Here is a 26,616-nt window from a genome sequence, read left to right on the forward strand (position 1 = left end):
GTAACTCAATCTGAGGCTCGTACAAATTCATTCTGGGTTGGGCCCAAGATCCTGCTTCAACATAGGTTTTCCACAGCAATCCAAGGCTATTCCTTTTGCCTTCGATTTCACTGGTGGGACCTCCAAAATCTGCGTGAAATTTTTTGGTCATGAAATAAGGCCTCCAGCAAAGTCATAAAATTATGACAATACTGAATTCCCTAAAGTGATGCTATTTAAATTAGCCATGTATTTTTGCCAGAGCATTATTTTATGTAATATCCTATGTTAAAGGTCAATGCCTAAAGAGACAAACAGGAAAGGTCACTGAAGACAGGAGGTCAGAATGGGTTACTGATGGAACAGATGTAATCCGCAGCACAGAGAAGGAAGGAAGTGAGGTACTCACTCATTGTTGCTGGTGTAAGGTACACTCTCTTTTGATGGCCTTTTTCGTAAGGGCACAGTTAATAATGAAAAGGACATTAAAAAGTACTTTCATGTAAAGGAAGAGATTTGTATTAATCCTCAAAGAGTGCAGTCTATTATGGATGAACATTTTAATGTCTAATCCAAGTAGAAAAAGAACTTTATTTTAATGCAAAATGAGAAGATATATACGTGAAGAAATGACGTGGATCTCTTTGTTAACAGTGTAGAGTGATTTACAAATACTATTTTATTTGATTAAAATCATAAAGAAACAGAGAAAGATTTTTTATTAATTAAAAACTAAAGAAATACAAATGTAAATAAATATAATTTCAAGGGCACTAAAGAGACAAGATTGCCTTACTGGAAATACCAGAGCTGAAATACAGTGGGTATCTCCATAATTTCCATATACATATTTTATGATGAAAGAGGGTAAAATTAAGAAAATGAAAAATCTTATAAGCATTTGGAGACTAGGTATGATTAGAAAAAGATTATTGATTTGACAGAAGAATTAGGGGAGCTGTGACTTCTTAGTGAGAAAACAGCAGCAAGATATCTGCAAGGGAAGAGGAACTTGAAAAGAGAGGAAGAAACAGCAGGGGATCTATATAGTTGCTCCTGTTGGAATGGTGACTGTTAGAGGAAGACAGCTGAGAAGGCTTTAGTTGAGTGCTTCCTGATTGGCAGGAGAGAACTGATGTCATTGGCTAAGAGCTGCAGTAACAGGTATTGCCCTTCCTCACCACCTAGAGTTGGAGAAAGGTGAAGCCTTTCATAAGGGTGGTTGTTCTCTGTTACCATTTCTAGCTTGAGACGGAAGAGAAGAGGCTTTGCAACTGCTGGGGTGTCCTGGTGAGTTGAATCTGAATTGTGTTGCTATGAGCTCTTTTCTGATTTGACGGCAAAAGGTTTGGGAGAGTTTGTAACTGGCTACACTGGTCTAGTCTGGTCTATAAGCCCAGAGATAGCTAGTTTGATGAGCTTGAAATTTGCATGGCTTATAGAAAAGTGCTATTCACATTAAGAGCTAATATTTTCTAAATGTTCTTTTAAGGGTGATGGTTAACTAAAGGAGTTTATGCTAGTTTGGCTCAAGTAGTTAGCAGAGAAATAATTTCATATGGTATAAATATTACTGAATGGACCAGTAACATTGAAATCTGCAGCTTAGAGCTGTGGGTTAGTTAGAGCATGTGGATTTTTTCTCACCCATGTGTTTCCAATCCAGTTTCTTATAAGTATGTGTCCACTCCTTGCCAAAGCTGCATTGGCTGCAGACTGTGATCTAGGTTTGTATTTATTTATATTATCATTTGATTACTTTTATATTTACTTTAACATATTAATATCTATAATACTATTTGCTTTGTGTTGTTATTAAAGTAAACCGGCTATGTTTAAGATCTAAGGATTATTACTGTGAGTGATTGATTGTATAGACAGAAAACATACAGGACAGGGGCTCAAGAGATAGAATACTAATCAGAGAAGTCTATTTCTCTTGTATAGGGTTACCCCTAAGACCAACAAGTAGTGGTGGTCAGCTTCTTAGAACTCAGACTTGCTGATTTGTGAGAGGGTTGGAGGAGCTAAACATGAAGATAAGAGGAGTATCTTGCAGGCCTAGCTGAGAGATGTGGTGAAGACATTAAAACCCTATTGGCTAGGACCTCATTGTAACACATTATCTGGTGTTACATAGGAACAGAGTCTCGTCCCACTGGGACATGAACGCTATCTGAAACACAACCTAATTAGTTAGCAGTACCTATAAAAGTTAATAAAGATAGTGATGAGAACAGTGGATCGCACACAGAAAGAACCTGATAATCCTTGCTGAATTGTTGAAATGAGAGAGGTAGGGCTGATTGGACAGAATAATAAAGAATTCCTAAGTTGGAAGGAGCCTTGGATATTAACTAGTTTCTCTCTTCATAATACCCCTGACAGATTGTCATCCATTTTTGCCCTTAAACACTCTAATTAATAATTCATTCCTTTAAGAGGCAGAACTGTGAAAATGTTGCAAAGATTTTTTTTCTATTGAGCTGAAATCTCTTTTAATGTCCCTTTGATGGAAGTTCTATCCCCCTGAGAAAATGTCTCATTTTTCTTGCACATGACAGCCCTCCAAATATTTGGAAACAACTGTTACGTCTTGTCTTAATTTTCTTTTGTCCAGGCTAAACATCTCTAGTCCTGATATAACATTGTTTTTTCCATATCTTTCAGCATCCAGGTCAAAATAACTTAATCTGAAATACTGAAATTTGTGACACTGAAGGACCTTCAAGACCTACAAAAATAGAAAGCCTGGATAAAGCCAAGTGAATGTGAGGGTTACATTCAACTCTCAAGTCAGCAAGGGTACACAGATAGAAGGTAGAAATCTGCGATGTATGAGCATCCAATTAAGACTCTGGATGACTGGTGTGAGGCTGAGCCTCTGTATCGTCTCTCAGGAGCAAGGAAAAGAACAGCCAACAGAACCCGCTGCATTTTCTAGTTTCTAAATCACAACATACTGCTAGCTTATGTAAAGTAACTAATAAAACAATTCAGTGAAGTGACTTGAAAGATACAAAATTATATAGAATTATGTCAGAATTACAAGTTTGCAGTAATTGTTTTAATGCTAATTTCATTCACCAATGACTATACCTGAGGCCGGCCAGGAATTCCATAACAGCATTGTAGTTGCCCATATTCCAGCAGCATTTTGCAATATGTACTAAATATGAGAAGACTTCCCGTTTTTCTTCCATGGTGCCTGCTGTGAGTATCAGCCATGTCACCCAAGAACTCACCTTAGAAAAACAATGAAGTGAAAAAAGCTGCAGTCATGCCTTAAATAATATTTAAACATAAATGTTAATGCCAAGAACATTCATTTAAAAATATTTTCAGAAAGGCAGCATATTGCATGTATTAAGAAGAACACTAGATGGAGTGTCAGAAGGCCTGGGTTCCAGTCCTGGCTCTGCACTACTAATAGCATGTTCTTTTTCACATCACCTAAGCTCTCTGTGTTTTTGTTTCTTTACCTTTGAAATGAGGGTGTTCAACCACTGGACTGAGAAGAGATAAGGACTGAGAGTCCTTATCATTACATGTCAAATTAAGTCATAAATATAATGCTGATCTCAGTATATTTCAGCTCTTCATTACAAAAGCAATATTATTCTCTTCAATATACACAACTCAATTGTTCGCACTTCAAAATTTTCTAGCTTTCTCCTTGATCTGATGTACAGAAGTCACTCATAAAAAAACATTCAATAAAAATCCTTTTCTGACCAATCTCAGGATTGGTTATTATTATCTCCTATAACAACATGGCCCTTTTCTTACTGTGAATGTAAACTGTAATCACTTTAAAGTATTTTTTCAATTCTCTAACATTTTTATTTAAAGTTTTGAGTTCCAAATTCTATTCCTCCCTCCCTCTCGTGCTCCTTCCCTGAGACAGTAAGCAATCAGATATGTTATACATGTACAACTATGTAAAACATTTCCATGTTAGTCATTTTGTACAAGACTCAAAAGAAAAAAAAAACGAAAGACAGAAAGTAAAAAACAGGATGCTTCAGTCTGTATTCAAACAATATCAGCTCTTTCTCTGGAGGCAGATAGTATGCTTCATCATTAGTCCTTTGGGATTGTCTTCGATCATTGTATTGCTGAGAATAGCTAAGTCATTCACAGTTCTTCATAGAACAATATTGCTGTTACTGTGTACTGTATTCCTGGTTCTGTTCATGGCACTATGCATCGGTTCATGTAAGTCTTTCCAGGTTTTTCTGAAATCATCCTGCTTTTCATTTCTTACAGCACAATAATATTCCATTACAGTCATGTACCATAGCTTGATTAGCCATTCTCAATTGATGGGCATCCCTTTGATTTCCAATTCTTAGCCACCACAAAAAATGTTTTTGTACAAATACAAATTTGTACAAAATTTCCCCTTTTTTGGATGTCTTTGGGATACAGACCTAGCAGGGGTATTGCTGGATCAAAGAGTGTATGTATATTTATATTTATATCTCTTTGGGCATAGTTCCAAATTGTTCTCTGTAGAATGGCAGAATTTTGGTTGTGTGATATGTTTGGGAGACTGGTGAAGATTGGTAGAGGATAAATCACTAAAGAAAATGAGAAGTAAGCAGAGCTGATAACCAGTGGCAGGAAATATTTGGTTATTTATTCTGCTTAGGCTTTATATTTCATCTTGGCTCTGCAAATGGGCGATAAATAGAGTCATCCTCCAGGAACTTAATGGGATATCCAATGGGAGGGAGAGGAGACCTGGCAGTGCAAAACTGAGGGCAAAGAAAATAAGTGATCTGTGCCCCTTGAACACAGCACAGTTGATGGCTGCAATTACTGGCTGTAGGGTCATTAATAAGACTAGGAAGAGAAGTTTACCTTGAATCTGAGGAGCTAAGCTTCATCTAATAGCAAAAGTGGCTAGTGGATATATTTTAGATCCTTCTAGACTTTCCTTATATAGCAAGTGTTGAAGAGAGGAATAGAAAAATGATTTTTATCTTTATCTGTATTAGTCAAATCAATTTGTGGTAGCTTAGAACAAGATTTCTGTGGGGCACAGTGAATTGAGAGCTGAGAAGGCCTGGGAATAAATTCTGCCTTTGACACATACTGGTTGTGTGCCCATCGGCAAATTACTTCACCTTTCAGTATCCCAGGCAACTCCCTAAGAATAAACTAAAGGGCAAGTTCATTGGCAGAGGGAATTTCCTCACTAGGAGTTCCCATTCCAATGAAATCCCAGTTTTGACCTCCAATCTCCATCCAATTTGTCAATTTTTGTCTTTTATTTCCTTTTACTTTCTCTTTAACTCCCTAGTAAAGTTCTCTTTGGAGAAAAAGAAGTCAACCTTATCAAATTAAGGGAAGCAGAAGAGTATCCATATCTCTACCAAGAGAACCAAGACCTCAAAGTTCTTACAGAAATCAGGGATAGTGGTGGCAGCAACAATTCTGGGTACAATACCCAGAGAGATGTAAGGGCTTGGGCATATCAGAGAGGCCCAACAACTCAGAACACCTTAGCAGGTACCTGTGGTATTCTTTAACATAACTGATTTCTGTATCACCTCTGACAGGCTCTTAAATTATTCCTCAAATTATTTTGTTATTTTGCACACTTTGGTGTTGAATTAAATGCTTACTTATTATAAGCATAAATTATTTATTACTTACTACTAATACTCTGTATTAGTTATTGTCTAAGTTGATTAACTCAGTGGTTTGGAGTTCCATGCTAATGAGATCAAATATGCGCTTAAACCTTACGTAGGTCTTCACTTTATTCTCTTGTATTACTACTGACTGCACATCTGGTCATCAAATATAACATATAATGACAAATGAAAAAAGCAACTTAAAGCATGTCTTACTTACAGAATAATACGTTAGCTCTGGAACGGACCTCAATGATCATTTAGTCCACCCCCTCTATTTTATTTTATTTGACCTTAAGGTTAGGGACCACTTTTACCTTTTTTTTTTTAATCACCTTAACACAGTGCCTAGCATATAGTGATTAAGAAATGCTTGTTGATAGATTTATTTATTTAAAATAAATTTTATTAATGCCTTTTGTTTTCACATCACAGTCATTTTTGGATAGTGACACCTATGTCTCCCACCAAACGAGACTTCCCTTGTAACCCTCAACACCTCATCTCTAACCCTCCCCAAACCAAACAAAACAAAAATACAAAAACCCCAATAGCTAAGGAAAACCAACCTACACATTGGCCTCGTCTGACAGCACACACCCTTGGTCCCATGCCTCTTTACAAGGAAGGTGGTGTTTCCACCAATCTTCTCTGGGACCACGCTTGTTGAGTGCAATTACTCAGCATTTGGCTTCATTTTGGCATCTACACTATTGTAGTCTTTGTGAATATTGTGCTTCTAGTTCTGCTTACTTGACTCTGTACCAGTTCATAAATATTTCCTATGTTACTCTTATTCCACCACCTTCACATACCACAATTTGCTATTTCCCAACCAGCAGAAACCCATTTTTTCCCCAACTGTGATGATTTCACTCAGTAGTTATCAGTGTAACAAATAACTCGACACAGAGTATACAGGATAAATCAAGTGACAATTTAAGACTGCTTAAAAGGATGCTGTTAAGTTCTGGATACTCTCTTAAACTTATAGCCTATCCTTTTATTTTGCTCCAACAGGTTTTTTTTTTTAATAAAGCAATGGAATCAGTATTAACCCCTTTACTTTACCTACGAAAGCTCAAAGAAGGTAAAGTAACTTTCTTAAGGTTATACAGAAAGTTAGTAGCAGAGCAGAAACTAGAACTTAGACCTTGACTTCTGGTCAAGTGATCCTTCTACCTTGGCACTTGGCAGTGATCAACTTTTATGGGTATTCAGTTTGGGGACTACACACAAATATAATATGAAATAATTGGGAGGGGGAGAAGGTGGAATAATGAGTAGAGAACTCAAACTGATAGAAGGGTCCATGAAAACTGGGGTTCAGGGGCTAGATGTCAATTAATCCCTATCTGCACAGAAGACTAAATAAGGACCACAGGATCACTGATTTAGAGCTGGAAGGGACCATGGAAGCCATCAAAGAGATAACAAAAGAGACTAGGATTACAGAAGCAAGGGTTTCTTGATTGAAGGAATTTTCAACAACAAAACTGCCTCCAAAGCCTTAGCCAGCAGTTTTTGAAAGCCTTCAAGAACTACTGACACAACCCATTATTTTCTATTTTGAAATAAGCTGCAGTAAAATGCAACAGATGATTTGCCACAATTTGCAGATGATCACAAATTCAAATTAGTGCCAGGCCATAGGGATTCCCAGTTTCTAACCCTGTACTCTAGTCTGCTTTGCAGTTTCTATAGCTTTTTCTTGGATTATTTCAAGAAGGAAGACCAGGGCTAGAAAGGAACAAGGTAGTTACAGGAAGGAATAACAACAATAATATCTAATATTTGTATATATAAACATCTAATAATTGCCTTAAAATACACAATTTCCCCTTTTGATACACACAACTCCATGCTACCCATTTTATAGAAAAGGAAACTGAGGTTAAATGATCTGCCTAAGTTCATATGGCTACTAGTCAGGGACAGAGCTAACACTAGGACCAATGTCTCCTGACTGATTCAATGCTTTTTACATCACACTCACTAAAGGAAAATGGAATCTTTTAAGACGCTCAGAATTGAAACATTTGCCTAGAGATCCCGTATTTCACTAGGGCAAAATCTAGCTGAGAGATTGAAATGCACTCCAAATCACGAAGCAGATACCCCAGGCTCACTCTAGGTAAGTACCCATACTACTGGAGTTTCAGAACCACTTGAAACCTGGACCGGGTTGGTCCCCTGATGGCCTGCCAGCTTCATATGCAATATATACTATATGAAATAGATTAAAGTGATGTGTTTCTAACAAATTTTAGTGTGGAGTACCATCAAGAGACAAAATGGCATCTATATCTTCAGAAAATATTCCATTCAAGTTTGGAATAAATAACAAGTTGTCCAATAGTGTTGGGAGTCTAAATATGAGGTCTGAAACATCTGCAGGTCAGGTCTCCAGAGTAAAAATATCTACCTTTGAACCTGGGGAGAATCTTAAGGGTCATGTAATGTTCCCCAAAAGATGGTAACATGGTCATGGTCCCATCTTCTCAAGAACACTGAACAGACTTTCTTGCTGTGTTTTAACCAAAACACTTTTAATAGAGTTATATTTTCTCTTAAAAGTTCATGAAGAAGGAAAAGAACAAGTCATATTTTAAAAGTTTATCATTCAGTGGAACTTAGTGGTGCTTAAGTGGAACTTAGCATATATTTTTGATTGGAAAAACAATATTCAATGATATTATTTTTGATTCTTCCTTTATTCTGACCTCTCATGTATAATTAGTTACCAAGTCCTGTTGCTTCTATTTGCAAACACCAAATATCTTTTATATCTATCCATTTTCTTTTCCTGCTGCTTCTACCTTACTATAGCACTCATTAATATTTCCCTGGACTTCAATAACCTTCTAATAAGTCTTCCCATTTGTCGCTGTTAGACTAAATAAGCATATATATACTAATGTTACTCTTCTGCTCAAAACTCATGGCTCCCTATTGCCTACTGAGTAACTTTAGAACTTCTTAATCTGACATTTAGGGCCCTTCGTGATTTGATGTCTCTTATTTCTCTAGCCTTATCTCATACTACCCACCTTCCACATCATACATGCTTTATCCATATGGCTCTAATCACCATCACATATATAACCCTGTGGTTTACTGCTTCTTGAGCCTTTTCTCACACAATTTTCTGTACCATCAATGTTTCTCCTACCCTTCTTGGGTGCTAAATTCTTATTCATCCTTTAAACTCCAAATCAAATTCCATCTCCAACAGCAAACCTTCCCAGATCCCCACAATTAATAATGACATTTCCCCTTGTACCTTACATGGTACTTTGGTTATACCTATTTGATTCACTTTTATATTATTTTGTATGTCATATCCCCCTACATATTCCCCAAGGGGATGAAACATTGACCTCAAGTTTTGGGTTGTCCCACTCATAAAGTTTAGTGGGAAAGGAATTCAGCATGAAGATGGAACTCACCTAGTATATGCACAATGCATGAAATTTGGAAAGAAGGAAGAAGAATGGAGGTGAAAATGTGGAGTAATGGCTCCAGGGTATCTATGCATGCATCTTGCTAGTCTCTGGACAGGATGGAGAAACTTAAGCAGTCTGTTCTGAACCTGAATCAATTTACTTGCTGGTACAAAGAAGGATTTGAAGCTGAAGAGTGGTACAATCAACAGCAAACTGAGATCCATAATGTCTAGCACAGGGGGAAGGGATCTGTGGCCTTCAGGCCCCATGTGCCCCTCTAGGTCCTCAAGTGCAGTCCTTTACCCGAATCCAAACTTCACAGAACAAATCCCCTTAATAAAAGGATTTGTTCTGTAAAACTTGGACTCGGTCAAAAGGCTGTACCCAAGGACCTAGAAGGCCACATGTGGCCGGGAGGCCACAGGTTCCCCACCACTGGTCTAGACACCCAAGTTCTCATGAATGCCTAGTACTTCCTTCTCCATGTAGCAATGGGAGAGAGAAGAGTCTGGAACTCCTCGGTTTGAGCTGTTTTACTTTGTTACAAGAAATTTCTCACAGATTTGAAAATAATCTGTAAATAACTGTAATGTGAAAACAAAACAAAAATGGAAAGAACCTGACCCTTATCTCAGGGAGGACAGGTTCCCTAGGACTCAACCTGATTTGCATATCTAGGTTCACATCCCCTGGCTGTTCAGTCATTCTTTGTATTGTTATACACGTTGCTAAACATAACACCTACAAGCAAATATTGACAAGACTTATAATATAACTATCAGTATATGCATAAAGACATTCATTCAATTACTATTTATTGAAATACTAGAATCTCCATGTTGATATCTAGATGGTTTATGGGGAAAATGGCTCGTTGAAACTGAGGCTGTTGCAAAAATGATGGTCACAGATTCATCTGGTTTCTTACCTCACTTCCCCACTATCCTGATTTTATAGATGAGTATAGTAAAATGAACTCCAGATAAATTGAGTAACCTACTTAAACACCAATAGCTAATATCAACACTGGTTCCTAGGAATTCTCGACTCTTTATTCAGTTTTCTTTCTAACAGACTAGGCTGCCTTAGTTTCTCCCTGATTAAAACTAATAAAAAAAATTAGCCACTTTGGCAGTGCATTCCCTGGTCCTTCAGGCCACTTGGCTATCAATGACTGCATTACTGCTCTAGTGAAGCAACACGGATGTGGCCTGAGAGTTAATGTAGCCTCATGCTGCTTAACTTAACTCCAATAAGGTGCTGACTTGCATGGAAGGATAAGAATTAAGTGTGCTGTTAGTAGTTCATGTCTAAATGTTGATCATGCATCCAGATTTAATTCCTATCAGTTAAATCATTTCCCATATACTTTCCCACAATGTTAGTAAAAAATAGCTATACTGTATTTCACATGGAAACCTAATTTAAACCAACTGTTGTTCCGTTTTAGAGTGTGACTCCCTGGGGCCTTGGTTTTGTCACTGTGTAAACACTGTTATCAAAAAAAAATTTTTTTTGAAGTGATCTCTTTACAGACCTTGTTTTTTTTCTCTTTCTGTACTAAGATATTCACAATTTCACAGACATTAAATAACAAGAACTTCATATGCAATTTTGGGGGGAAATGCCACCAACTTTTAGAAAGATAAAATAGCAAATGTCAAAACAATTGTTAAATATGAAAGGGATGATTAGCTATATTTACAAAATGGAAAGCGGACAAACATATTGCTAACTTGAGGTTTTTCAGGGTTCTAAATAAATGAGTCTAATCAAAAGAATTTCAAACTACAGCATGGGGAAGGGAGAAAACTGCCTGTACATCTCCACCACACAAGATACTATAAGGTGGCATTTCTTACCTGAGGTTTATGAACTTTTTAAAAAAAATTTTTGATAACTCAATTTCAAAATAATTGGCGTCCTCTGTAATCTTTTTTTTTTTTTTTCCTGATGCTGGATCTTTCTATCTTGCTGAATCTGGAAGCACAACAGTCACTCATGCATGGGCAGATCCCACAGCTTACTGGCACAGAAGCTTTGACCTGATCTGTTTCTGACCTGAAATCAGAACCTGGAGATCAGAGTTCAAGTCCAGGCTCAGACACTTACTAGTTATGTGACCCTGGGCAAGTCACTTAACCTTGTTTGCCTCAGTTTTCTCATCTGTAAAATGAGCTGGAGAAAGGACTGGCAAACCACATCAGCATCTTTGCCAAGAAACTGCAAACAGGTCCACAAAGAGTCGGTCATGATCGAAACGACTGAACAACAACAACAACAACAGAAGTATAATGCAAATATGTCCTATTATAATTGTTCCACATGCTCACTAAGACATGTTTCTTTTTTTAAAAAATATGGATAAAAATTCACTTCTTCAAATAAGACTTTCTTAGTTATTCATACCTCAGCATCTACCATTCTCTTCACTCCAATTTCTGGTCTGGATTTATGTATACATATAGGTAAAAAAAATCATACCTGTTTTAGGTCTCCATGGCTATATATGTGTTTGCACATGTTTGGCATATTGTCGTTGCATCTATTCTTATGTCTTTTTCATTTACTGTAATTTCTACAAGGAAAAAGACCTTTTTTCTATTCTTTTTATGACTGTTAATGACATATAATAAGTGGCTATTTCCTAACTTATTTCAACCGATAGCTTGCTTCCCCAATAGTCCAAAGAGGCAAAGGACAGGAAGAATTCTCTGCCTTTTGGATCCCACTGATCCTAAATTTCCATATAGATTAAAAAAAGAGTACAAATTGTTTATTACCAAGAAAAGATTTTGGGGGGAGATATGCTGATATCCAAAAATTTTGAAGAGCAACATAATCTCTTAAATCAGATATATGAAACAGACGATGTGGAGAAATGTCAAAAACTAGTCATGAATAGCGTTTAGCACCATATGCTGGACTGCTCTTTATTAAGCACAGTTCTAATAATATAGATACTTACAGCAAGTATCATGTCTTCCCAGTGCCCAACCACTGTTTTCTGTGCCCAGTGCAAACATGAGTCCCTGGCAAAGGACCAAGCATAGTTCATCACGCACTTCTAGTACAAACTTGTGGGTTCCCAGTATGTACATAACATCCGAAACACATCATTTCAGGAGACATGAGAGAAAAATGCTTACTTTAAATTTTATTCTACATTGTTGATTATTTTGTAACTTTTGGGATTGTTGGTGCCAATAATGATATCTACCAACTGATTTTTTTAACTAAAGTAGACCAACAAAACTGCAAATATTTTATAAACAGATCACTATACTTTGGTAGCTTCTTAAGACTTTACATTTACATAGGACCATATGATTACAAGATGTTATACACACATTCATCTCATTTGATCCCCAAAATAATCCTTTCTAATAGGAAGTATGAAATTTTTCTATTCCCATTTTATAGCTAAAGAAACTGAGATCTAAAAAGGTTAAGTTACTTATTGAAGGTCATACAGCTAGTAAGTATAGAATTTAAGGCCCTCCAAAATCTATCTACTACTACTTTTCCAGACTTATTTCCACATTCTCCTTCTCATATAGTATGTATCCTCATCAAACTGAACTATTAGCTGTTTCTCAAACTTAACGTTCCATCTATTTCTTCCATGCATTTATACAAGCTATCCCCTGTTCCCTTCAAGAGGCCAGGCAGGGGTACTTACCTTCTAGAAGGTAAGAAACTATGATTAAATACCCCTATTGGTTTCTTTTAACACTCAGCGTGGCACTCTCTCTTCATGAAGCTTCCCCTTACTCCCAGCTGTTAGTGCTTTTTCCCTTCTGAAACTGTTCTGTATCATGCTTATTTGTGTACATGTTGTATCCCTCCAGGAGAATGGCAGCTCTTTGAAGGAACTATTTCTTTTTGTCCTTGTATTCCCAGCATCTAGCACCAAACATATAACAAACAGAATTAAATTGTTTTATATGACATCTTTCATGTTCCACCTTGTTTTAATTTGGTTCCTTGAAATTCTTTCCCCATATATAATACAGATATCATTGTGGCTGATGGGACATAAAATTATACACAACATCGTTATCACTAGGTTGTAATATTCTTAAAGAAACAGGAACTAAGGGGATTAGTTTGAGGGTATCTCTATTCAAATGTCTTCTAGGAGATGAACTAAAAACTATAGATTTTTTTGTTTATTTTTGAAAGTATACATTCTAATATTCTCATTCTGTTTTAATCCAAATAAACACAAAGACATCAAGAATTTGAAACATAGACTTTTTCAGCATAAAAAAGGCTTTATATCTTTTAGTTCCTCTAAGTGCCCAGAAATCATTCTACTGTATCAATCTGAGAGATAACTATTCTTCTAATAATCTGAATTATTTTAAATTTTATACCAAATTGACAAATATTTTACTACAGATAACATAAACTATCTGGTGTAGTTTCTTCAATTACTTTGAAATGTCAACTATGTATACTTCACTATGGATTAAATTGGTAATAATCCTCAATAATCTATTATCATTCTTCCTCTCAATATGCCTAACTGAAATGAACAGATAGTTCATTAGAAACTACTCAAAGAATACAATTTTGCAACTCATACTCAACAGTGCTAATAGTCTTTAGCTCTGCAGTAGGATGATGGTAGTGCCTAATGTGAGTTTTCTTTAAGATACAAATATGTCACCTTTCTCAAAAAGTACTGATTAATAATCTTCTATTTAGCATGTTATATTAATTGCTAGCAGTGGTTTTAAATTCTGCATCAAATGAAGCAATATCCTTTTTGGATAAGACAGACCAGACTCTTTTTCCTGACCCCAGGAACCTATAATATCAAGAAGTCCTAAGGAATCCTTGTCAGGGGTAGGAATGATGATAAGGACCAAGCCTTTAGTAAGGAGGATTCTTATTTAAAAAAAGGTAGGATTATTAAAAGGGAGGGGGCTAGAAAGGAGGAAAAGGGTATAACAATAGCTAGCATTTGCAGCTAGTTTACAAATAATACAAGTTAAAATAGTGTGAAATATAAAACTATACCAGGTTGCATTTAATGAGAGCCAAAATTCAATTAATATGATGTGCACAAGCTAGGCAAAGGTGTTAACACACTCCTACTAGACAATCTGTACTTGCCTACTGTCATATGTGATGTACTAATATTGTATTAACTATATTGCCAACAGTTAATTTTTTAAAAAGAGCTCTTAACAAATGAACAAAAAGAATACTTCAGCTGGAAACACTGCCAATGCAAAAAAGGAAAGACTTGTTATTACATTAGTACAAAAATTCAATGTAATTGAAGGGCACGAACATGGTCATAATCACTCTAAAATAGGATTTGTTGGAATGTCTGAATCTATAGCAGGGAGTATTATACAACTTGCAGGTGAATTAAAAGGAAAAGGCAAAGTTGTATTAGCTTTTCGTGGTTTGCAAACAACTACAAGGCACAGTAGTGTTACAATTACAGCAATGGAGCATCTTTTAGTTGTGTGGGTTGAGGACTGAAACGGCAAAAGAAAAAAAAACCACGTTCCTCTTAGCAGAACAGCCATTCAGACAAAAGCTTTTAAGTTTATTTAAATGAATGAAAGAGAATGGAAAGGAAGCTAACAGTACAGAAACTTTTGCTGCAAAGTGTTGGTTGAGTTGATGGCTTTAAAATTTGAGCTCAATTACATAATGTTAAAATTATCTGAGAGGCAGCCAGTGAGGATGAGGACATGTCAGATACTTATACTTATGTACTGAAGAAAATAACTGAAGGTAGATACACTGATCAACAAATTTTTAATGTGGACAGAAGAGCCTCATTCTGGAAAAGGTTGCCTTCTAGACCTTACATATTCTTATCTGTTGCTGTTTTATTAATAAGCAGATTAAAAACTTATTTTAAAAACTTTTCATTACTAATTTGCATTGAGAAATTAGGATTTCCATTGGAATAATGCAAACATTTCACAGGATTTATTATTTGTACCAACTGGGACCGAGCTGTGTACAGCACTTTAAGGTTTGCAAAGTGCTTTTTTTTCCCTTAAAGACAACTGGGTTAATGCCTTGCCCAGGATCACACAATTAGTGTCTGAGGCTACATTTGAACTCAGGTCCTTTTGACTCCAGGGCTGGTACTCTATCTACTGCACCACATAGCTGCCACCTGCAAAGAGCTTTTTAAATATTATCTCATTTTAACCTTTTACAACAACCCTGAGGGGCAATTGCTGTCAGTATCCCCATTTTGCAAATGAGGAAACTGAGGCAGACAGAGGTTAAGTGACTTGCCCAGAGTCACACAGCTCATAAGTATCTATGGCCAAATTTGAACCCAGGTCTTCCTGACTCTAGGCCCAGCACTCTATCCACGAAGCCATTTAGCTGTCCCATGGACTAGAGAAGGGCAAGAGCCAGATTTATTCCTCTACATTGTGTGGCTCTATCCCTTCCTCCATGTTAGCTCCAATTCAAGGGTTGTCCAGTAACTTCTATACTGGGTCCAAGAGGCTTGGTTCAAGAACTCAAGATTCAGGAAATCCTCCACTGGTTTAAGAACGTGGTGTTGTCCAGGGGGTCAGTCAAGGAATTCTCCATCATAGCATCTTTGCTGCTCGTCTGAGTTCCTTCATTTCCAGACTTGGACGAGGAACTGCACACCCTTCACTACTGCTTCCGTCTGCTGCTTTTGCTTCTTTCTTGGGACCAGAGAGTCCTAAGGGGCCGTGAGAAGCAGAGCCTATTTGCACACAACAACTGCCTTTCTCCATGTCTTAACTGTCTGTCTTTCGGGCTTTATGTCCATTGTCCTTCCTTTTAAAGGCTAGCTGTTCCAGGGTGTATGCCCTGTAAGTCACCATGGCTCTTTTAAATATAAGTATTCTATGAGTTCTCTTCTTAGGAAACTTTTTAGATCATTCTCCCTTTTCCTGTCTTTTGTGTCTTCAGAATTTCATTCTTGGAAGCTTTAATTTATTTGGGGCTAAATTCCCTGAGAGAACTTTAATCTGTTGCAAGGGTTCTGAACCTGGGGTTGGAACTTGTTTTTAAAAAAAATTATGATAACTGTATTACAAGATAATTGGTTTCTCTTTCAATCTAAAGTATTGGGTGCATAGGTGTCACTGACTGCCAAAAGGATCCTTGGCCAAAAAAAAGGGCTAAGAACCCTTAGTCTATTGGACCTTTTCTATCCTTGCTCTCACCTCTTTGAAACCTGTTCTCCCCAAATCTCCCAAAATTAATGCATTCGTCAGATTGGCTTTTGTCTCTTGTATCACAAATTCTAAGATGATATAATCACTTTTCCCTAAAATTACCTTGGTTTCTAAAACTAAGAACTTTTTTTTTTTAAGAGAGAATCAAGTCCAGAATAATATTTTTCCTCATTGGCTCTTCTATCTTTTGAAGGATGAAATTATCATTAAGGAAAGCAAAAATAATATATTGGCTGCTCTGCTTTTGGCAGAGTCCTCCAGCAGATGTTGAGATAATTGAAGTCTTCCAACACTACTAAAGCATGCCCTGATGCCAGGCTTCTGATCTGTTTCCTGAACTCATTTGTTTCCTTTCTGTTGGGTGGTCTGTAATATATTCTGATTATAATATCACTTCTGGTTCTGCTTCTGGTGAGCTTTACCCAAGTGCTCTCCTTTGTGCTCTACCTCACCCTCTGGTTCCTGGATTTCCTCAAATGAGAACATCTTCTTAATATACATTTCAAATCTGCCTCTCCTTTGACCCAGCCTGCTCCTTTCGTGCCAGAAATAAGGGATTATCAGTTATTAAAAGCCTTCCATGTATGCCGCAGATGAATGGTACAATATATTTTTTAATCTTTAGAAATTACAGAACTCCAAACAAAATAATAAAACTTCACTGTAAAAATCTGACTGTCTAGCTTCTTGTCCCACTGTTCAACTGTACCATATTAGGAACAGATAGTCTGCCTGATGCAAAGGTCATAAACTTTTTTTTTTTACAAACTTCCTGGCTCACACCTTCCTGAAACTGGACAGATATCTTTTGTTTATTTATTTATTTAAACTTCTATTTGATACTGAGCTAGAAGAGCTTTTTTTATTTCCAAAAATAGCATTAGATGGCTATGTCTATAAAATGTGAAATTAAGATTTGCCTTGGATAACGCAATTTTTAAAAATTAGTTTTGTATTGAAAACTTAGCTTAAATATTTTGGCCACATAATGAGAAGACAGGAGTCACTGGAAAAACTCCTAATGTTGGGAAAGACTGAAGGCAAAAGGAGAAGTCGATGGCAGAGGATGAGATAGATACAAAGTGTCATGGGAGCAATGAACATGAGTTTGGACAAACTTTGGGAGATAGTGGAAGACAGAAGGGCCTGGTGTGCTATGTTCCATGGGGACACAAAAAATCGGACGTGACTGAACCACTGGACGACAATTGAGAACTTTAATTTTTTCAGATACTCATTATTTTGATCTATTTTTATTGTAAGCCATGAAAGAGAAAATCGAAAGAATTACGAAAAGCTATAAATTAATTAAAAAGCTACCTAAAAAGAAAAAAAGCACCCTACCTCTAAGTGCTCATAAAAATGAGGAAAGACTTTAAAAGTATTTTCAGGAATTATTTTTCTATGGCTTAACTGGCATGTGACAAACACACATGTATGGACAGAAACATGCCCACTTATGAACAGTCATATTTAGTCTTTTCCCAAATATTCACAACACCCATAAAATACGTGCTGCATAATCCCGGTTATTTTGGTCAACAATCACTTATTAAGCACTTTCTATGTTCTAGCACACTAGGCACTGGAGATATAAACACAAAATGATACCTGAAATCTCACTGATCTCCATCTAAGTAATATATTCTGTAAAATTTTAGGTGAGGTTTGGACTTCTTTAAAATATTTGGACATGTTTCAGTTTATTTTATGATAGTGCCCAGATGGCTCATTTTACTTGACTTGGAAGAAAAGAAAGAACCTTAGCAAGAACACTTACCATTTTAAATCTGATTAAATTCTATGCCAAACAAGGACTGGAAACACTATGATGTTTATACAAACAATCTTTTAAAAAGTATTTTGCAAATCTACTAAAATGTTCTGGAAAACTTCTAAAACACGAAATAGCACTACTCAGAGGTCATGTCTTGAGTCCTTGAATATTATTTTCAGTGATAATGGCCAGATATCCCAACTTGTGTCTTGCAACTTTAGGTAGCATAAACTTTTGAAAACTTGCCTTTGGAAATACCTGAACATCCCTGTCATCTCCTCATCTCACATCACTTAGTTGACTTCCTCCATCACCTTCTCCTTGACCCCTGTCTCAAAGGAAAAGGTAGCCTTTCTCTTTGCCCTTGAGCCCATCTGCCCTTCCCATCATGCCTACTCTCGCTGTAATCTTCCATTTCTCTATACCTGGCTGCTTCCCCACTGCCGTCAAACACATTTGTGTTTCCTTCATCCTTAAAAAAGACTTCACTTGATCCTACCATCCCTGTTAGTTATCATCAGTGCACAACTCATTAATCTAATAATGTTGTCTGTATAGATTTATCCAATTAGTCTTTTGATTCAGTCTCCACTCATTAGGAAAATTCTGCCTTCTTCTCTTGCTGTGGAAATTCACTGAAATACAATCACATGAGCATACCATAATGGAGTCAGACACATATGCATGTTTTGACTACATATAATACTTTCCTCATGCCTGGGGGAGCAAAAGTAATAGAACTAAATATGTGAAAACAAATACTACATACACATTATAGATGTCTGTGCCCACTCCTAGTCCTAGACAACTCAAAACCAGGAGTTCCAGAATCTTCTCCCTCTCATTGCTGCCTTTCTGGAGCTATATTCTAAGAACAGATCCTATCCCACCATGTCTCAGTGGTACTTAAAAGATCAATAATTATCTCCTTGTGATAGGCTCTCCAGTTCACCTTTTTTATTACCCATATTTTGTACTTGTGTATGTAAGAGACATATCTGAGATCGTGGATTTCATTGTTTTCTCCTTCCTTGGATTTTCTCTCCTGAGAATACTGAGCATTTCTATAACTATTGTTTCTTTTGTTTTGTAGGTTCTACTCTCTATGGTATGTAGATTAGTGGATACACACACACACACACACACACACACACACACGCATGCACAGTTTTCTCTGTCTTCCCCTTTCAGTTTAAAGACCTCAACAATGTCTGATTCCTAGTCAAGTATTCTTTTTAATACAAAATGTCACCTCACAGGAAGAGTAACGTGGCAAATTTAGTATGAGCTAAAAACTACATTTTATACATTTAGTTGACAGTTGTATAAGAGAAACCAGTTCTCTTTGTCTGTATTAATGGCTGTGCTAACTTTGCTTTTAATGCAAGCAAGTAGAAATATTTTACTGCCCAATTTATGCCATATCATAACCTACTTTTCCTACAGATGAATCAAATTTAATGACGTGCACTAGATATTCTAATCTCGGTAATAAATCTGAGGTGGTTGGCAGATGTATGTTACTGGGGTACAATGGAACAAGGATGATCAAAAATGGATTTTTTAAAAAGAGAAGCAGAACAGAAAGAATGATAGCAATGATTTGATTCAGTTTACAGACTATAGTAATTAGTCAGAAAGTACCTTAGCTCACCAGGGGGAAGTCAGTTAAGAAAGACTTCAAATGGGGAACAGCTGCTGAGGGAAAACCTTTCTCACAATTAGAAACAGAAGACTAGTTCAGGATGGGCTGGTGTGAATCCAGGGGAGGACACAACTGTCAGAGGTGGCTTTGGAGGAGATAGTTTCTGATGGAAACCAAGCTATTATGCTTGGAGCATAGCAATGAGGGGCTAAGTATCCATTATTTCTAAGGGCTACCTAGAAAATATCTAGATTAGAATTATTAAAAAGCAGGAATATGTTGTGCTAACTAACGCAATGCTGGATTAAATCAACAACATTTACATTAGTTAATTGCCTACCTTTTCAATGTATCATGCCTGAGATTTATTTATACTGTAGTAAAATAATTTTAAAAATCTAGCTAGAAAATGTGATCTGCTAAAAAGCAGGTATACTAGAGAGAAATAAAAGGAAAAGCCAAGGTCCTAAATCAGTAAGGAATAAAACCTCCTATTCCCCTTGTGGTTGGCAGCAAAGGAAAGTTACCAAGGGCAAATACCAAGAAGTCTTCTGTTTAAGGAGAACCTGGAACAGTTTTGTCAACAGCAAGTAATCTGAATATGAAGTTAAACAGAATTTGCCAAGAAAATTTATCTTTATAAGGATTCTTACCAGAAAGAAATTTAAGCAATTTAAAGTACTTTAAATGAGTGGTTATTAGCTTAAAAAATACTCCTCCTGGACAGTCTCCGTTAGGAAAATAAGAGGGAGAAAAACAGGTCTATGAGAATTCTTCCCATATCTGAAAATATTTTGACTGATTAAGATTATTCAGATGTTAAAAATCACGGACTGATCTCTAAGTGATGAATATAGTACACGAATATCATCATTAGCAAATAAAACATGACAAACCCACAGGACTCAAAGAAAAAAAAATTCCTTAGCTTTGTTAACTTGTAGAAATCTTAAGTGTTACAGGATCATCTGAATTAGAAGGGATCTTAGAAGCCACTGAGTCCAGCCCCTCATTTTACTGAGGAGGAATGTAAGGCACAGAGAGAGGTTGCGTGACTTCAGAATTCACATTAGTATGTGAGGCAAAACTTGAACCCAAGTCCTCCAGATTCCTGATCCAGTATTATCCAACATGTCATGACAATTTGTATGGAATTGTACATTTGATTTGCTAGATAATTATGGCTTTATTAACCAGTTCTTATATTATAATTTTAACTTGTACAAAAAGATAATAAAAGACATCCTTATTCTTTATCTTTCTGTAGTGATATGGAAATATTTAAGACATCAAAACTATGAACTCTCTAGTAACAATAATGAAAATTTATTTATTGTAGACTTCTAGAGATGTTTTCAGTGTCAGTTAAAATACTCACTTTGAATATTTTATGTAAAGCAAAATTATATAATTCCCAATGTGAGATCTTTTAATTTAAATAGAAATCTTTCTGATAAATTCAAAATAATGATTGTTTGGGTAAAACTATTCAACTTTTCACCAGCTTTGACCTGTCATTACTTCTTTTTCTAATAAGGAAAAAAAGTATAATTTAAATCTGACAAAAGCAAAATGGAATTCTGTAACTCAGTTGTCAAATTTCATTTTCTTCTTTAGCAATACCCATTAAATATGACTGCCCCTCAAGACTCTGTCCTGGGCCCTCTTCTTTTTTTGCTCTATATTTTTTCATTTGGTGACCTCATCAGTATTCATAGGTTCAATTACCATCTTTATGAAAATGATCCCAATATTTATGTATCTAGCCTTAGTCTCCTGAGCAAAAGTCAGGTCAATAACTGCCACCAGACATCTTGAGTTAGATGTTTCAAAGGCATCGCCATCAAATTCAACATATCTCTCCCCCTCCCAACTCTTCCCTCTTCTCAACTTCCCTATTAATGTTGAAAACACTACCATCCTCCCAGTTTCCCAGGCTCACAACCTCAGTGTCATTCTCAATTCCTGACTCTAATTCACACCATATATTCACAATCTACCGCCAAATCTTGTCATTTCTAACTTCATAACATCTCTCCCTTCACTCCACTCACATAACCACCATTCTAGTTCTGGCCCTTGCTACCTCTCTTCTAGATTAGTGCAACAGCCTTCTGATTTCCCTGCATCAAGTCTCTCCCCCTGCCAATCCAATTCCACTCAGTTGCCAAGGTGATTTTTCTGTACAAAGGTTTGACTATATCACCTCCTACAAAAAATAAACTCCAATGGTTCCTCATTTTTCCAGGATCAAATATGAACTCATTTCTTTGGCATTTAAAGCTCTTTATAACATGGCACCTTTCTACCTTTCCAGTCTTCCTAAACTTCACTTCCCTCCATCCCCAGGCACCCTGCCTTTGCACTAGCTGGCCCCAGGCCTGGAATGTTCTGCCTCCTTGCTTCTGCCTCTCAATTTCCCTGTCTTCCCTTTTCAGATTACCTTCTACCGACTCCATACGTATCATCAAAGTCCCTGGTTAATGTGGTGTAATTAGAGTATATATTTCCTTAATTTTTGCTCTTCTCTGTATCCCTAGCACTTAGCACAGAGAGAGGCACACAGTAAACATTTAATAAATGCTCACTGACAGACAGTAATATTAGTTGTTTCATGTACATATAAAGACTTCTCTCCCAACTGCACTGAAAATTACTGTCAAACAGAGACTGTCTTATTTTTTCCTTTGCCCCTGTAGCACATAAACACCATGTAACACACAGAGGATGATCAACTGTATTTCTGGTAATAAGGAATTTTGTTGCTTTAAAGAAAACATAAAAACCCCTTTTCTGATGTAACTCAGAACAGCTTGGAATTGACTTTAAGGTGGCCCAGTTCCCGCTGGCTGGCTTTTCTTTTGTTACCCTTCAGAGTTTTGTTTATTTGTTCCTCTCTCCTGCTTTTATCTGGTTATATATTTCTTCCTCCTCTTTTTTTTTTCTATTAGACAAGTAGTTCTCCCCTTTCTCTCCTTCCTTTCAGCTAGCATTGCTCATTAGTTTTTAAAAATTTCATTTTTTGGCACCCTTCTCCAAAAAGGATTTTTTTTCCGCTCTCTTCATTATCCATATTCTTTTGGGGTGGGGAACCTGCAGCCTCGAGGCCACACCTAGCCGTCTAGGTCCTCAAGTGCAGCCCTTTGCCTGAATCCAAACTTCACAGAACGAATCCCCTTAATAAAAGGATTTGTTCTGTAAAACTTGGACTCAGTCAAAAGGCTGCACCCTAGGACCTAGAGGGTCACATGTGGCCCTGAGGCCGCAGGTTCCCCACCCCAGCTAGACCCTCATTCTCTGATTCATGACTGACCCCTATAATCATCTGGTCTCTCTCTTTTCTCTATATTTTTGTACAATCAAAGTTCCAAGGATCCATTCCAGGTTCAGCCCACTGGGCACTTTTTGCCTAGCCTACTAGTGTTTATCCTACAGATCCCCTTTTCCCATTGTGCCTGGCTCTCAACAATGCCAATTATTGCTGGTGTCAGAGAGGATATGGCTCCATGGTAGGCCTGCTCTGCTACCCTCCCTCAATGATTTATATCCTCTCTTGCTGAATTCCCCTCCTCCCCCATATTTGCCTCACAATCTCCTCCTTGGGTCCATGCTCTCTATCTCACTCCTCTAAGTGCCAGTTTCCCACCAGGAGCTCCAATTCTCCCTCTCCCAGGACAAGCAGACTCTTCAGGGATCAGATCTCCCAGGCCTCATCCTGCATAAGGTCCTTATCTCCCTTCACTCACAGGACCATTCACCAGTGGAACCCCCTCCCACCTCTTTCCTTTCTCTCCCTTTTCAATGCTCCGCCCCCCTCCCAGCCCCCTTCCCTGCTGTCTCGTCTCTTCCTGACACCACAGAGATCTCCTTCCCCTCAGTGCTAGCCCTTGATTTGACCCTAGCACATCACTCATCCCACTCTCCTGCCACGCATGTACCCTCCCATGTTGTATGGCAGTCCCACAAAAGAAGTATTTGCCTGTAGCAGGGTGTCACCAGGTTCTGTCCATAAAGTTTCCTGTCTCCTTGTGTCCATTTAGAAAGAAATCTCTCTGCTGGTCTTTCTGTCGTCACTGCTGCTGTTGCTCTCTGCATTTATTCACTCCTCTGTTGTCTGAGGTGTTTGAGAAGGAAACAATCTCTTCAGTTCTAGTTTTCTTTCTAAAAGTGTTTCAAACTCTTCTTTATTGTTGAATGTGTCTATGTTTTGTCCTGCTTAAGCTCAGATTTGAAAGAGAGGTCACTGTGGGCTACATCCTGAGCCCCAACACTCTTTGGAACACATTATTTCATTCCCTCCTTTTTTCTAGTTAGTGCATAATAGTCTTACATTATTCAAACGTCCTTTCCTTCATCTTTGAAAGGCTCTCAATGGCTGTCAGAACTTATTCTTTCTGAACTGAATTGTTAATATAACCATTATGTGTGTTGGAGTTTGCAGCCTGGTTTGTTTATTTTTTTCCCCTAGAGACTGTGAATTCTTTCAGTTGGAATTTCTTTTTCCATGTTCAGAAGTTCTGGGTCACTCTCTTCTACTATTTTCTTCATTTTGGTATTATGTTTTTTTGTCCACATATGTACCTTGGGGAGACCTGCGAGCCTCCCTTGGAGATCCTCATGCTTTGCTTGATGTTTTCTTTCAGTGTTTTTGGTTTTTGCTTTTCCTCTTCTTGGCTGTCCTGCAGTTTTGTGTACTTGCATCCTAATCTATAGAGCTCTCTTTTGTTTCTCTGGGGAGGCCTGTCATTGCAAACTCAAGTTTTCCTATTCTGTTCCTTATTTTTGCTGTGTAGCCCACAAATTCTGCTTTCATAATTGCCATTTCTCTGTGAAACCACTCAGGAAAAGCATGTTGTGGTTCCATCTTCTCACATTTGATAGGGTCCACCGTCCTATCAAATGCTGGATTATTTCCCCTCATGTTACAGTATTTATTCATAGGTACCTAACGTTGTTTGCTAGACCTGGAGGCCATATTTTCCTCTGTTACTTTTTTTTTTCCTGGTGACTTATCTGTTTATGCTCAATGTGTTAAAGATTTCTCCTTCCTTAAATTTTTCAGTCTTCCTCCCACCCCTATGATTGTGGTTTCCTTGGATCGCAGGCTCAATACAAGTTTACACATAATTCTCATTTCAAATAAAGCCACTTAAAGACCAATTAACAAAAACCAAAGAAATTTTACAAGTATAAACATATTTAGCTTAATTAACATAAAAGGATAAAAATACGAAGTTTTTCAAATTATTCCACTTTGTACTAAAAAACTCTTTTATACAGTGTCCTATTACCAAGATGTCTTATTGATTTTGCTCTCCACTGCAAATCAGTTCCCCCTCCTGCTAGTCTCATTCATTCAACAAATACTTAATGAATGCTAACTATGCAGAAGAACTGAGTTAGACACAAAAATGAACAAGGAGTTTATACAGACTCCTCAAGAAGTATATAATCTAGTAGGAAAGTGAAGTCATGCAAATAAACAATTCTAGCATAAGACACCAATAAGAACCACAAGACAATTATAATTTCCTAAAGGAACTTAGATGAGGGTGAGATTTAATTCATTTCAATTCAGCAAATACTTATTTAGACTCTGCTCTAAAACACATAAAGATAAAGGTAGATAGATAACCTGTCCCTAAGGAGCTTACAATTTAATAACAAATGTACACAAATTTGAAATAGGCAGAATGTGACAGAAACAGTGATCCAGACAGTGTGAAACACAGCACTGATAGAAAACTTAAAAGAAAAAAAAGATTACTTTAAACTAGGGGAATTGAGGAAGTCTTGGAAGAAGCACCATATAATCTGGCTCCTTGAAAGAAGAGAGGATTTTGCAAAGTAGACACGAGGAGAAAATATATTCTGGGTATGGGGAATGGCTTGTGAAAGTATACAGAAATGGGAGAGGGCAGCTGAGGATGGAGGGTTAAGGAAGATTTCCTAAGAGATGGGCCTCATGGGTGGTGGTAGGAGAGTGGAGAAGAATCTAAGAAGAGGAAAGAGCATGAGCAAAAAAGCACTAAGACATATAAAAGTGTAATAGGATATGTTTAGGGAAATATAAAAGTGTAGTAGGATACATTATGGTTTAGAATGCAAGGTATATAAAGGGCAATAATGGAGGATGATAAAGCTAGAAAGCAAGAGAGAGGTATATTATTTTTGCCCTGTATCCTACAGCAAATACATTGGACTTTATCTGGTAGGAAATTGGACATAACCAAAAGTGTTTGCATGGGGGAATGATGTGATTAGACTGGACATCCATCTACATCCTGATCATTTTTATGGTTCTTAACGCTTATATGGGAGGTGGTGGTGGTGGTAGTGGTGGTAGAGAATGAAAATCAAATCCAATCATTAGTTAAATTTATCTTTTATCTTTCATGTAATGTTTTCATTTTCATTTTATTAATAAACAATTTTATTACATTTTCATTTTTTTACTTTTATTTTTCATGTAATGTTTTTAAAAAATTAATCTGTCTCTTCTATTTCTTCCTTTCCTCCATCAAGCAAGGCAAAACAAAATACAATCCTCAATACATAGCTATATAGTGTGGCAAAACAAATTCCTGCATTAGCTATATTTTAAAAAATATTTCTCTTTCTGCATTTTAAGTTCAATTCTCTGTCAGGAGATGAGTGGCATGTTTCATCTTTATTCTTTTGTTTGGACTTGTGTTTCATCACTGTGCTGATTAGAGTTCTAAAATCTCAAAATTATTTTTCTCTACAATGTTATCAATGAATAGTTCACTTCACTTCACCCTGCACCAGTCAATTTACTCTGAAATTGTCCATCCCATCATTTATTACGGCACTAAAACATTCCATTACACCCATATGCCACAATTTATTTAGCCTTCCCCCAACATGAAGACGGCCCTATGGTTTCTAATTTTTGGCC

At 37.0% G+C, this 26,616-nt stretch overlaps 1 protein-coding gene across 1 annotated transcript in view; it reads right to left on the reverse strand.

The window, feature by feature from the left end:
• PLCE1 (phospholipase C epsilon 1) overlaps positions 1 to 26,616 on the reverse strand; it is a 339,193-nt gene that overhangs the window by 137,938 nt on the left and 174,639 nt on the right. The window contains exon 5 of the mRNA XM_020964068.2: positions 3,079 to 3,224. Within this exon, the coding sequence (XP_020819727.1) occupies positions 3,079 to 3,224 (146 nt within the window). The remainder of the gene's footprint in view (positions 1 to 3,078; positions 3,225 to 26,616) is intronic.

The sequence above is a fragment of the Phascolarctos cinereus genome, unplaced genomic scaffold, assembly GCF_003287225.1.
Source record: "Phascolarctos cinereus isolate Bilbo 61053 unplaced genomic scaffold, phaCin_HiC Scaffold_3;HRSCAF=262, whole genome shotgun sequence".
NCBI classification, from domain to species: domain Eukaryota; kingdom Metazoa; phylum Chordata; class Mammalia; order Diprotodontia; family Phascolarctidae; genus Phascolarctos; species Phascolarctos cinereus.